This window comes from Cricetulus griseus, chromosome 8 (assembly GCF_003668045.3).
Source record: "Cricetulus griseus strain 17A/GY chromosome 8, alternate assembly CriGri-PICRH-1.0, whole genome shotgun sequence".
NCBI classification, from domain to species: Eukaryota; Metazoa; Chordata; class Mammalia; order Rodentia; family Cricetidae; genus Cricetulus; species Cricetulus griseus.
In genome coordinates, this window is record NC_048601.1 from 5,668,123 (window position 1) to 5,682,724 (window position 14,602).

General features: G+C 42.5%; 1 protein-coding gene across 6 annotated transcripts in view; it reads left to right on the forward strand.

Annotated features, from left to right (window-relative positions):
- Positions 1-14,602, forward strand: part of Sox5 (SRY-box transcription factor 5) — a 970,651-nt gene that overhangs the window by 839,363 nt on the left and 116,686 nt on the right. For 5 of the 6 annotated variants that reach the window (XM_035448567.1, XM_027430149.2, XM_035448570.1 and 2 more), the window contains one exon: positions 2,973-3,096. In XM_035448567.1, coding sequence (XP_035304458.1) covers positions 2,973-3,096 — 124 coding nt within the window. The remainder of the gene's footprint in view (positions 1-2,972; positions 3,097-14,602) is intronic. The other variant, XM_035448569.1, reaches the window with a different exon arrangement.

Here is a 14,602-nt window from a genome sequence, read left to right on the forward strand (position 1 = left end):
TTCTTGTGAATTTTATCCCATTTATTGTGATTATACTCACCCCTCCTCCTAACCTCTGTGAAAACCACTCTCCATCTCTACCCACACCCCAGCATTGTGTCGTCTTCTTTTTCCAAATGACCATTAAGTCCAATATGTGCTGCCCTATACCTCTTGAGTCTGGGGTCGTGCCCAGCCTTATATATGGGAGGTGCTCAGTCTTACTGCAACCTGATATGCCATGTTTTGTTGATATCTAGGGAGACCTTCTCTTTCCTAAACAGAAATGTAGAAGTGGATTGGGGGTGGGGACAGAAGGGGGCATTGGGGGAAGACACTGGAAGTGTAGGAGGGACAAGAAATGGCGGCCCTGATGTAAAATAAGTAAAGTTAAAAGAAAAGAAAGCTCACAAGAGGCAGGAGACGGGAGGGTAGGAATATGGTGTCTCATAGACTCAACAGGACGCTCACACTTTGAACTCACAGAAGCAGAATTTCTGAGCGTAAGACCCGAACAAGATGTTGCCAGTTGACATCGCAGCACAGAGAGTCAGGTGACTCAAAGCCCCCACAGCGTACTTAGGAACTTGTGGCAGTTTATGGCTTCAGGGGGATGAAGACTTGGTTTCCTATAAGAGTGTGGCCTAAGGTGAATTTTGAAAGCAAGAAATGATGAGAAACCTGAGAAGCTTAAGATTCCAGGAGACGGGGAACAGCCATGAGAAACGGCGAGGCCCACAACAGAGGCCCTGGGATCTTGGTTTTCTTGATATCAGATCCCAACTGCCAAGCTCAACTTCATGCAAATAGTCAGTAGTTATTAAATATTTTCTAAGAAGCTGAATTACTTGCTGTGTGGAAGGATTTGTGAAGAACATAGCGTCACCCTTGTAACTTTTAACATGATGCTAAATCAGTAACCAGGTGTCCAGTGACAAAAGAAAAAAAAAAAACAAAACTGGCCAACAGTTCCATTCACCTGGGAGGCCTTGCTTAAATATTTGTTTGAAAACAAAATCTAGATAATGTAGTTAATAGCTTCCATTAGACAATAGCTTCGCGTTAGACCATAACCTGACACGGTGAGAGACGTGGTTACACTCGACCGTAGTTTTCAAATTCTATTCATTTAGTAGTTGTGTGTGCACACCTGCCTGCCTCTGCCTCCGTTGCCTATGCCACCTCACGGGCCTGCTGTCTGGTTTTTCAAGGAGTCTAGGATCAGACTCAAGTCTTCTTTCTAGTGAGCCAAGGACTTCACCTATGAGCCATCATCCCCCACCCCCCACCCCAACCCACCCCACCCCTGCCAGGAGGTTTTGTTGTGAGGGTTTATTAACTGATGTGAACTTCAAATGATGAGAGGGACACCAGCAACCCCGAATCCATTTGAGAGGCGACACAAAAGGAAAGACCATCTAGTTCAAAGAGGAGTGTGATTTATTGCATCAGAAGTATCTGTATAATCCAGTGGGACTGGATTTTCGACCTGGTTTGGATAAGTTCTGCGGCCACATGAAGCTCAGTGTCTTTTGGTGGCAATTGTGTCTCTAAAGAAAAGGAAAATGGACAGATTTTTTTTCTGTACTTTCTTCAAGACTACTCGTAAGTTATAAAGTTTCAGTATTATTTGTGAAAATAAGAAATGATCTTCGGAGCTGGAGAGATGACTCAGTGTTCTTCTAGAGGGCCTGGGTTCAACTCCCAGCACCCACATGGCAGCTAACAACTGTCTGTAACTCCAAAGATCTGACACCCTCAGGCAGAAATACATGCAGGCAAAGCACCAATGCAAATAAAATAAATTATTTTAAAAATGAAAGAAATAAATTACCTGCAAGTAACAATAATTGATGAATAAAGTGTGTACTTGCTTTGGTTTTATAAGATAGAATCAGGGCCTGAGAAGGCAGCTCAGTTGGTAACAATGCTGAAAGAGCATGCATGAGGTCTAGAGTTTGTGTGTATGTGTGGATGGATGGATGGATGGATGGATGGATGGATGGATGGATGGACAGACAGACAGATAAGCAGGTAGACAGACAGGTAGATATGTAGAGGGGAGATGTTTTTGTATACCTATATAAATCCAGAATCCACAAGTGAAAGAAAACATTCAATATTTGTCTTCCTGAGTAGTTTTCCTTTTTTTCCTTCCTTTTGCAAAGCACATAAATATCTGTAGACAGAAGTTTCTGCAGCTGTTCAGTCCCAAATAAACACACAGAGGTTTATATTAATTATGAACTGTTTGGCCCATTGCTCAGGCTTCTTATTGACTAGCTCTCTCTTGATTATTAACCCATTTCTAATAAGCTACATGGTCCTGGCTTACCAGTGATGCCCAGATCTCTTGCTTCTTTGGAAGTTACATGGATTCTTGCTGGTGACTCACTCCCCGAGTTCCTCTTCCCAGAATTCCCCTAGTCTGGTCGCCCCGCCTATCCTTCCTGCCTGGCTACATCCTGCCTGTCCATTGTCCAAAACAGCTTTATACATCAACCAATAAGAGAAACATATATTCACAGCATACATTAGGACCTCCCCATCAAATATCTAATTTATGATAAATAAGACTCGACTATGTGTAGGTCATGCTCTTTTTGATTCACTCACCTGTGTCTAGGGTGATCTCAAGTCTTGGCTACTGTGACTTGTGCAGCCATAAGCATGGGTGGTAAGTGTCCCTGTGGCAGGTCTCCTGGGCACTTTTCAAGTACCATGTATAAGAGAAGGATACCTGAGTCACATGGAAGGTCTGTTTTCAGCATTTTGAGGAACCCCCATACTGACTGAATGGATCAATTTTCCCTTCAATCTCACCAATATTTGTTGTCTGTTTCCCTCATGTTGTTTGCTTTCTTAATGGGAGCCATTCTGATAAGAGGAGATGGAATCTGGATGTGTGATTTCTCCTCTTGTCTAATAAAGGGGTAGGGGTGGAACGTGGGGCACCGCAGCTGCTTTTCTTTGATTCGCTCTCTCACGTTCAGCAGGTTCAAGGTCAACTGCCGCCATTGATGATCCCCGTGTTCCCTCCTGACCAGCGGACGCTTGCTGCAGCTGCCCAACAAGGATTCCTCCTTCCTCCTGGCTTCAGCTACAAGGCTGGGTGTAGTAAGTACCACTGAGCTGTTAATTCCAGAGTGGGTGGAGGATGTGGCTTTCAGTTGGACCATTTAATGTAACCGCCACACCAACAGCAAGAAATGAGTTCATTCACTTAGCGTATTTATTTTACAGATAAAACACAATCGCAGGGTAGGAAGGGTCTTTGTTAGTATCCGTAAATGGGGATCTCATTCCTGTGCTTCAAAAGCCAGAAGTCATCCTTTACACCTCACTTTTGTGCCATCTACTTCCAGTGTATTGCTAAAATATGAACATAATTTGGGGGTTGGGTTTTTTCCTGAGGTACTTTCCTATAGGTTTTCATTGCACAGTAGGTTAACTGAATTCTGTAGAGAGAATGGGACCTTTGAGTCCTTCACATAGTAACAGCCGGTAGTTGATGGAATGTGAGATAATTGTCATAGACTCGTGTGTGTGTGCCCTGTCCCCTCCCGCACTGGCCATGGGGTCTGAGAAAGTTACAGCATCTTTAAGATGGAGAGAGCCTCCGAATGACTCTGTGAATGATGTGAGTCACTAGGGTGGGACCTTGAGGTGCTACTGCCCAGCCTCACTTCCCATTTTCTCCTTGATTGCTGACTGTGGACTTCTGACAAGTCCACAGTCTTGTGGAAGGCAGATATTTCACTGCGATCTGCCTCCTTGCCTACATTGCCTCTTGTTGTATACTTTGTAGGGCATCAGGGACATAGCCAACACTCAACAATTCCTCTGAATTTCTCAGTTCTTAGAACAGTCCATATTCTTTCTGGATGTTGACTTCTCACCAGAATGGGACACTCTCCCTGGTGAGATGACCCCTCCTCCAGCTCATGTCAGGGTTGATTTCTTGGGCCTGTGCATGGTCCCCCTTCCCCTGGCCCCTCTATGCTTTCTCAGTTGTTCAATATAATATAAAGATTTAAAGAGTAGAAATAAGTATTAAAATCACAGGTGGAAAAATGCAAAACATCATCTAACAGGAAAATTAGAATTAAGTTCTAGTCAAGTTGTGTAGAGAGTCTTCAACTAAATGTCCCAGCTCAAGTCATAAAAATCCATACTCCAGGCACCTCCCTGAGGAGTAAACAGCCCACCACCACAGATAGTGGTAAGGTTTTCTTTATTGAGATACAACAATCAATCGAGAGGGAGGAGCTGGAACCAGCACCAGTAGCTTAGGGAGCAGAAGAGAGAAGGGCCGGGGTCTCCACGTGCAGCCCTTAAGAATCTTCCCTTACATCAACCCCGTCTTCCCTTCACCCTGCCCTCATGGGTGTGTCCCTGGTACACCTGGCACCTGACTGGGTTGCCTGGGATGGGGCTAGGGTGTCTCCCTACACCTCCCTGGGAAGTTGTTCACTCCTTTGGCCAGTATTCCTCTTGACTTGGTTTTCCTGTGTTTTCAAATAAGCCAGCATATTTTATTTCCACCCAAGACCCTTGATTTATCAATTTCCTAATACAAACACATAGTTATAATTTTGTAGATCATCATTTAATCCAGACACATAGAATTACTCTTTAAAAAAAAAAGAACAACTAAGGGCTATATTCTAAGGGTTTAAAATTCTCAGAATAATTTTCTTTCTCAGGATGGAATTTTATATTCGATTGTTACCTTAAAGCTGTGCATTTTTAAGTGTAAAGGGTCTTTGGTTTTCTGTTTGCCCAAAGAATTGCTCCTTACTTGAAATGTGTAGCAAATGTGGTTTTGTTTTTTTGTTTGTTTGTTTTTGTTTTTGTAACCCAGCTTACTAAAACCACAAAAAGTCACTGCATTAGCAAATATTTCGCAGAAGAGAAAAACACACTGGCAATGAACAGCAGATTAACTATAGACCCAGAACCGGTCAGGAGCACACCGCTCCCGGCTCCCTTTAACAACTGCCTTGTTGAGTGTGTCCAGCCACATGTGTCATGTTTCAAACCAAGTTTTCCCTTTGTGAAAATGGTTGGTATTTTAACTGTTGGCTATTCATGCCTTCGGTGCTTAAGTTATAAGCGATTCCACTTTTTCAGTTACCTTGGAAATAAAACAGAACAAAGCTTTTACTGCTGCTGGCCAACTTCAGCTTGGCCCTATGCCAGACCCTAGAACTTAGCAGAAGTGGGTTGTGAAAGAAAGTGGCCCATCTTGTTGACACCCAGGTTCTTGGGGCAAGCCTCAAGGAGGAGCTGGGCGGATGTGATAAATAGTCTATAATGTTTCCTTTCCACCAATCACAGGGCACAGAAGGAAATGGGGGGGTGTAAAATAAAGCCTGCCCTCCCATCCCTGGCCCATTTCTCTGTGGCTGTCAGCCTCCGAGATTTCTGTGTGTGACAGTTGCTTTGAGTGGTATGATGAAGTTCTTGGTGACAAACACTAGTCAGCCCACAAACCTTGTGGCTCTAAAGCCAGAGACTTTTCCTCTATGAGTGCAACCTAGGGCTGGGATTGGTTCGGGAGCTGAAATGTGGAACCTCAAGTGTTCATGGTAGGCGAAAGCTGAGGAACCTGGCCAGTGCAGCCTGGGTCAGCATGCCCTATTTGCAGGAAAAGAGGCTTCTTGTTGGAGCACAGAATCATTGTTCCTGTTTTGAAAATAATGATAAAAATCGTGCCTGCCGTGGGGTGGATAAACACATTGTCACACAGCTCTGGCTGCAAGAAAACACAGCAAAGACCCATGGCAGCTGTAGCTCAGTAGCCAGAAACATCTGAGCAAACTGACGAGATGCATGGAAAGGAAACATTAAGGGATAGTCCCCTTCCCCTGTACTCTGACTAGTGAGTCTGTGTCAGTTCACAACCATGAGAATATTGATAACACTCTCCAACATTCTGCCTGGGCACAAAAAATACACATCTTCATGAATCCAGGCCTAGTTATTCATTTTTCTACTTATTTTTAAGACCTAAAAGAAAATACTTATAAACTTCTGTGGAGGCGAGAATAATGGCATTTTGTTGTTTATTGTTTTTGATGAATGTAGACAGAGCCTCACCCTGCAGCCCAGTCTTTGTTCCTCAACCTACGACATCTTACGTTTACAGGTGTCAGTCTCCATACTCAGCTACAAATAATGATGAATTAGTAAACTAAATGCTGTCTCACTCGAGGAAGGAGGCCTGGGTTTGAAGGAGTCACATAAAAACACTGTTTTGGTAACTCAACTGAATCTTACTCAATTCACTTAAGGGAAAAAAATAAGTCAACTAATAGTTATTTTTTTAAACTTGTTAGTACTGTCTAAATTCTTAACCAGGCTGCAATGTGAAAAATAAATTTATAACATGTGTCTTAAAATTTCAAGCCTAATTTATCTCTGGCAGTACTAGCTCATTGGAAGCAGACAACAATAATGACGACCCATTAAATAAGTTTGGGATACAAGGTGCCCAAGATGTTAGTTCTGAATTATAAGTCAAGTGGGCACACAGACAGTTTAGTTCAATCACTCCAAGTGGCTCAGAAGTGTATGAACACTGCCTTCTGAGTAAAGCCCTAACTTGTTAAGTAAAGAAATTCAACCCATGAGCTGGGGAGGCTTCTGCCAAGCACCTATTTTCAAATAAAAGTTTAAGGATCCTTGGCACCTGAAGAAATACTTCCTGTTGGGAGGAAGACACCCTCCCCGTAGTTGTTCACCTTAGAAACCCAGTCCTACCCTAAAGGGAGTATGTCAATGTGGAGTGTGTGTGTTGGTGTGTACCCAACACTTTCCATTTTGGGGGAGGTGTTTGAGACCGAAGTTTGCTGTGTTGCTTTCTCTGTCTCTGGGCCCTTCTCTCTGTGTGCAGCTTCCAGCTGATCGTGTTCAGGAGACTCCCTGGTCCTCTACAGCAAGTCATTCAGAGACAGAATTGGAAGAAACAGATGACTCACTCACTGGTAGCTTTAGCCCTCTGACCTTTCTCTCTCTTCTTGTGCCCAACATTTCCAATCCTACAATTCTAATAGTCACAAGCATTGGAAATTTTGACAGAGAGGCATTTTATAGGGAAATAATAAAACCTTGAGAAACATCAAAATTCAATAAAAGAGCAAATTTTTTTATGCAGAGAATAAAAATAAGTTGGAAAAGAGCTGGCTTGATCACTTAGCCCAAGGTGTGAATTGAATGTGTCATATGACAATTGACACAGAGTCTCCTTGATAGATGGACAAGAACCCAACATCCCATGCCAAGGACCTCAGGGTGGTCCTGCTTAACTCCCAGGGGCATGTTGGGTATTTTTTTTTTAACAATTCAAAGATAAATCTAGCAGCATCTCTTTGGCACTTTGCAAACTTTCATGTTTAAGTTGTGTGGACTTTTCTACTTAATAAGGGTGAATGGTTGGATTTTTTTTCTTTTCTTGTGAAAGTGACATTAAAAGTGATTAATGCCACTGGAAGTACCTTAACTCAGGAAGGTTGCAGAGCTTTCCGCCCAGTGTGGTGTGTTGCCTTGCGGTTGTTGTTCTTTAAACTTTGTTGTCCCCTCTTATTTTTTAAACCAGGAAGTTTTCATGAACATAAAATGACAAAACTTATTGCAACAAAACTTACAGAACCATGTACACTATTGTGAAGACAGTTGATTTATAGATCTATACCAGTTGCTTCTTCCCTGCAGGTTTTCTGTTGTGTTTGTCTTGACAAAATTTGCCCAATCCCAGATAGGCAACAGCCAAGTGTGAAGCACTTAGAGTAGCAGAGCTTGGAGGTGGAATGAGGTTCCAATTCTGTGGGTTTGCTACCGTTCCAGCAAGGGTGGTGGTTTGGATAAGTGCCCCCCCCCCGCCATAGGCGCACACATTTGAACACATTAGTCTCCAGTTGGTGGCGCTGTTTAAGACAGTTGTGGAACCTTTCAAAAGTGGAGCCTTGATGGAGGAAGTGCATCACCGTGGGTGGGCTTTGAGAACTCACAGCTTCCTCCACTTCCTCTTGTGTATGTGTGTGTGTGTGTGTGTGTGTGTGTGTGTGTGTGTGTGTGTGTGTGTGTGTTTCCTGTGTGTGAATGAAAGCGATAGCTCCCTCCCTCCCTCTGCTTTTGCTCTTACCTGCAGGACAAGCTTTTCCTGATATTATGGGTTTCACTTGCTGCCGTGGCTGGCTCAAAATGATTCTTTACAGGAATAAACACTTTCAAGCTCAGCAATTAAATCAGACTCCACCCCCACCCCCCCCGAGGCTTTAACTTATAAAATTTAGGGAAGGGAGAGAATTAGGGGTCTAGGGAGAAAATTAATCCCGGTCATATTTACACAATACAGAAGCTTTAGGACGTGATGAGCTCTCCCTTCCTCTGCTGATGACCATGGAGCCTGCAATCTCCATCATCAGGACCGGCTTTCCCTTCTACAGGTTTAGTAAATGTATCACATGATGGGGTTGGGCTTGTGCCTTGGTGATTGCTTGGACACTGATTGCTTATGACCTGTGTGTCAGCTGACACTGCAGACACTGTTAAATCAGAAATTAGCATGTGGTCTTCTAAATGCCAGCTCGTGGGCCCTGTGCACCAGAGAGACACAATGGAACCCATACAGACTCCCATCAAGCAATGAAACATGTGGCATTAACTAGAAACAGAACATGTCAACAAGTTAGCCCGAGGAAGTTGCTGGTATTTAATTCCTAAACATTAATTTTATTGTGGCGTATGAGGAACTAATTAACTGAGTGTTTCCTTTCTTATTGGAAGAGGAAACACTGTTCAGAAAACTGATGAGCAAATACAGCATAGTTTAGGTTTATTAAGATTGGCTTATCAACTTCTATTTATTTAAACTAATCTCATAAGGCAATTAAGTATTTCAATCCCTATATTGCTATTTTATTTAGCACATTTCTGAAAATTCAGTCGATGTGCTAAACTGCAAAAAGAGTATATGAATGCATCCCTGCTTCCATAGAGCCGAGAGTGACTAAATACAGTTCGGCAAAAAGGAAGAAAGAAAAAGAAAAATCGCATAACTGCTTCAATATGAGCCTAATAAACAGACAAGTGGAAACAGACACGTGAAAAATGGTAACAGAAAACATCCAAAACTTGGTAGTAATAAAGAAAGTAGTAAAAGTTAAGGGGACATCAAATCACGGAGCTGGAGAGATGGTTTGGAGGTTCAAAGCATCTTCCAGAGGACCTGAGGTGATTCCCAGCACCCGTGTAGGTGACTCACAATCACATGTAACTTCATCTCCAGATGCTCTGACACCTTCTATTGCCCTTTGTGGGCACCACATACATATGTCGTATGCTCACAGGGACACATGAATAGAAACCACATACATATGCCGTATGCTCACAGGGACACATGAATAGAAATAAATGTAAATCTAGAAAGAGGTGGATGTCAAATGAATGAAACATTTCCGTCAGCATTCATTCTGCCACATCTATAAACGCTATTCTCGTCCTCTGCCAAGGGAAGCCACAGCTAGGTGTGATTCTGATGTAGAAGAGACGAGAAGCACTTGTAAATGCCGGGTGTGGCGCTCCCATCGTTTGTTTCTGTTGGTTTTGTGACAATACCTTCTCTCAGGGTCTTAGGGTGTGCATCATGTTCCTTGTGTGCCTCCACTTTGCTAACATTTGGGCAGCCGTGGGGAAGTCTGTCCCAGCTACATTCATTTGTAATCAAAAATTTTTAATTGACTCCTTATAGCTATTTCTAAAGAAGACAAATCATTGTCACTGTAACAACACAACTGGATATTGAGTAGGTGATCCAAGTTTCAAAATAAAGACTGTCAGAATTAACATCACTCATTCTCTAGGTCACAACCTAAGCAAGTCCATCCATTCCAGGTGGCCGCTTTCCAAACTGCAGGGGACAGCTGTGCTGTGTGCTTCCGTGGGAAGTGGGAGAGTCTATGACATCACTCCCGGGTGTATGAAAATGGCCATTTAGAGTCTTGTAGGCTAGGAGGCATTCCGAATGCATTTGCCACTGGTCCTCTCCTCACTGATGCCTGGTTACGTTTCTCATCACCGTGGCCAATACCTGACATGAAGCAGTCTAAAAGAGGCAGAGTTTTAGCCGGGTGTTGGTGGGGCACACTTTTAATCCCAGCACTTGGGAGGCAGAGGCAGGCGGATCTCTGTGAGTTCGAGGCCAGCCTGGTCTCCAGAGCGAGTGCCAGGATAGGCTCCAAAGCTACACAGAGAAACCCTGTCTCGGAAAAACAAAAACAAAAAAACAAAACAAAACAAAAAAAAGAGGCAGAGTTTTCTGTGCATAGTTGAGGAAGGCAGGCAGTCCATCCCGGTGGGGAGGGATGATGCTGGAAGCCCGAGATGGGCACTGTCTTAGTTAGGGTTTTTATTGTTGTGAAGAGACACCACCACGACCTTGGCAACTCTTAGACAGGAAATATTTAACTGAGGTAGTGGTTTATAGTTTCAGAGATTCGGTGCATTTTCATCATGATGGGAGCCATGGCAGTGTGAAGGCAGATGTGGTACTGCCTACATTTTGGCCGGGAGGCAGCAGGAAGTCGATTGACTCACTGGGTGGTGCGCTGAGTGTAGGAAACCTCAAAGCCCGCCCCCACAGTGACGCACTTCCTCCAGAAGATGTGGCCCAGATTAAAGGTATGCCTTCTAGCCTCAAGGTCTGGATTAAAGGAGTGTGTCACATCTATCCTCCTCCAACGAGATGACACTTTCTCCAACAAGGCCACACCTCCTAATAGCACCACTCTCTGTGAGCTTATGGGGGCCAAATACATCCAAACCACCACAGGCACCCACATGGTTCCTTTCTGGAGGCAGAGTGAGCAGCATCTTTCAGTGCTGCCCCCTAAAGTTTCCACAGGCACTGTCCAAACAGGAGGCCAGTGGGCCATGAATCTCTGGGGGACATTTCCATGCAAGCCATGACACCGCAGACTCTGGCACAACCCAAGAAATGAGATGACTAACCTGACAGAACAACAGAATGACTATTAAAAAATGTAAACAATTTAATTGCTTGCTAAACCTTAAGGACAGTCTGGGATGAAAGAGCAAAAGCGTGTGATTTTTGTCTTCATTGACTTAAAAGAATTCCTTTCTTCCAAATTGCTACCTCCTAATATTGTAATCATATTAATCCATTTTCTCCATACCATTCAATTTCCCACAAGACACTGAGGCAGGATGTTGGCATATATTGTGATATAGGTCTGGCTATGAAAGCAATTAGTTAATGAATGAGCCCTCTGTGCAGCCTAACGTGAGCTATTGTACAGTCATTTAGATGCCTCTTTAGGGATGCTGGATCACAGAGGTAAGAGGAGCCTCCTTTGATTCATTGTCCCCTTTTCCAAGATAGCAAAGTTCCTGGGATGATTAATCCAGGATTTTCATTCACACTAGAATTCTCTAATTATGACCCTAGAGTGGAAGGGACAACAAGGGCTTCGTCATTTATATGCAGACATGTCTGTCTCTTCTGAGAGGTATTTCCTAAAGTGTTCATAAATTAATCTCTTTCTAAACTAGCTATCGAGGTAACTATTAAATAGGATAAAGTTTTCATTTGCCACGCTACATTAAAAAGTCATAAAACTATATTTTATTGAAAGAAAACCTCCTAGTGGAAAAGTATTAGCCTGTGACAGGGCAGTTAAGAGCTAACTATTATCTCACAATGTCTTCTTTTTAAACATCTATAGAGTTAAACAAGACCTAATGTATTTTACTTTCTCAAATAAAATTCACTGACAATATTTGCATTCATTCCTTACCATTTGGTGGGAGTTAATACAAAATATTGCCCTGTCTCATAACAATTTTCACATTAAATCATATTATGCTATTGTAACAAATTTTAAAAGGGGGATCCATTTTCTGCATTAAGAAAGACCTTCTACTTCTCCATTTCTGGATTCAGCAAGCTGTTTGAGGGTAGTTGTTACATATCTAAGTGTTCCAGGCTAGAGAGATAGCTTACTGGCTTCTCTTGTAGAGGACCTGGGTTTGATTCTCAGCACTTAAACAGTGGCTATTAACCCTCTGTAACTCAAGTTCCAGGAGTTAGAAAACCATCTTCTGGGCTTCACAAGCACTATATTCACCCATATGTGCAAAACAAAAATGAAAAAATAACTCCTGAAAACCACCCTTAAAGAATAAATGAATACAAAGAGGTTGGAAGCTCAGCTATTCTTATTGGTATGAAGAGCCACACTCAAGCTTTCTGGTATTACAGAGTAAACTGGCAGAAGACCATCACAGGGATGAAGCATACATTATCCAAGCTTTATATAAAATATTTTCCAGTTTTGCTTTGGCTGTACTCAGGCACTTTAATAAAATGATAATTACAAACTTGCAATGAAAAGGAATGCTGCAATACTTTGGAAACAATACTATTCACTTAAAACCATTGTATCTGGTGTGTGTGTGTGTGTGTGTGTGTGTGTGTGTGTGTGTGTGTGTGTGTGTAAGCTTGAACATGGATGTGTGTGTGTGTGTGTGTGTGTGTGTGTGTGTGTGTGTGTGTGTAAGCTTGAACATGGACACACCCACAAGGGAGAGAGGACAGAAGACAACCTGTAGGAGTTGGTTCTCTCTACAGGCAGGGATCAAAATCAAGTTTTCAGACTTTGTGGCAAGCCCCATCTCGCTGGCCTAAACATGATTTACATCCACATTTATCTACTCAGATACGAGTTGCCTTTAAAACAAAATATCTACTATAAAAGACAGATTATGGGGTGTATAAGGTAATGGTTCCCTGAAAATATGTGACAGGAAATTAATCTTTTCTTTCTTTTAGATGCTTTTTTAGAATGTGGTGTGGAATGAAAGCCAGGGTGCATGTGTAGACAAGCGCTTTTGCCCTGAGCTGTATCCCCGAACCCTTCTCTGTATGACCTAGGCCTCCACCCTTCTCCATTATCTGTTCTCTTTTTATAGGAAGCAAAACACTGTGTGTGTCTGAATTAAGCATTGTGTAAAAAACAATCTGTTTCTTATTTGCAGAATTATTTGTTCATAATATGCTTCTTTCACTAAATCCTAAACTTTGGATCCAAGTCTAGTTCTAGACACTTGATTAGCTTCATAAATAAATAAATTCTCCATTCTCTCACTCACTCACTCACTCACTCACTCACTCACTCACTCACTCACTCACTGTGAAACATGTTAAATGAGGCAGCATTGTGCCAGGTAGTGAGTATTTAAAGGTGTGTAAAACACAGTCCCTGCTTTTGGTGTGTCCATAATCTAGTTGGGAAGAGTTGAATTATTCTAGTCTGAGTCTCTGTGTCCACCCAAAGCTTACATGCTGCAATTCCTGTCCTTGTGGTGATTCTTTTGGGAACTGGAGCATGCAGTTAGACATGGTTAGGTCAGGACAGCGAAAGCCTTGGGAATAAAGATGAGGTAAGCTGTTTTGCCCCATCTGTGGAAGGCTTCTACAAGTAGCATCAATGAAATGATAAACAGTCTGTCATTAGACTAGAAACTGGGCAATCCCTTGCCTTCAGGGTTCCCAGACTCCAGAGCTATAACAAGTGAATGTTACTTAAGCATGAACAGGGCTCTCCCCTGTAAGCCTACCACTTTGAGGGCTGAAGAAGTTGATTGCCCTTGAAGAGCTGTAAGACACCCTGAGCAAGACAGAGCTGGAGTGGGGAAGATAAGAGAGGTGGCAAGGAAGGCTGCCTTGTTTCCTAGGTCCCTTGTTTCTGCTAATCTGGCATGGTGGGCCACCCATGATGATGATGAAACAATAGAAATATGCTGTAAATATGCCTAACATTTGAAAGGAAGTGTTTGGAAGAGAATTCATCCAAACCAATGGATGAAAACATACCCAGGAATGGTTCTGAGGGTGGAGATATATCTCTTCGTCCAATCTTGAGTGATGAAAGCAATTAACACTTGATGTGGTGGAGGCACATTCTTACACAGAAATCAAAAGATAGAAATGGTATACCCTGACCTATAGACAGTATGACAAGGGCAAGTCTAAGACATGACAGTACAAGCGAGTCACATAAGGACCTGAGACTTATTCAAGGAAATATTTTACAGCTTAATATGAACATATTGTCAAATAATTAAAGAACTAAAACCTGGGTTGAGGTCATATAAGGCACCCATACATCTGTATTTCTATCTACCCATACATCAATGTATTCATTCATACATCCCCTGTCTTCCCACATGCCCATAAATCCATTTGTCCACCCTCCCATCAATCCATCTACCCTATCCACCCATCCATCCACCCATCTACCCATCCACACCCTGGTAAAACTACAAGAGTCTCTCAACTTGTCTCCCAGATTCAAGTTACTTATCAAAGAAATACATTCTCCACTGAGTTTCCATTGGCCCTTGTTATGGCACTCAATAATTATTCATTAATTATATATACATATATAATACATAATATAATATTTAGTGGCTATATGCTGTGTGTTAAGTGCTAAAATGTAATATTTAGTAATGAAAGCATGGTGTCTGTCCCAGCTATTCCAGCTTATGTAAAATCCTCCTCCTCCTCCTGCCTAGAGGTACCATTAGTCCACTCTCA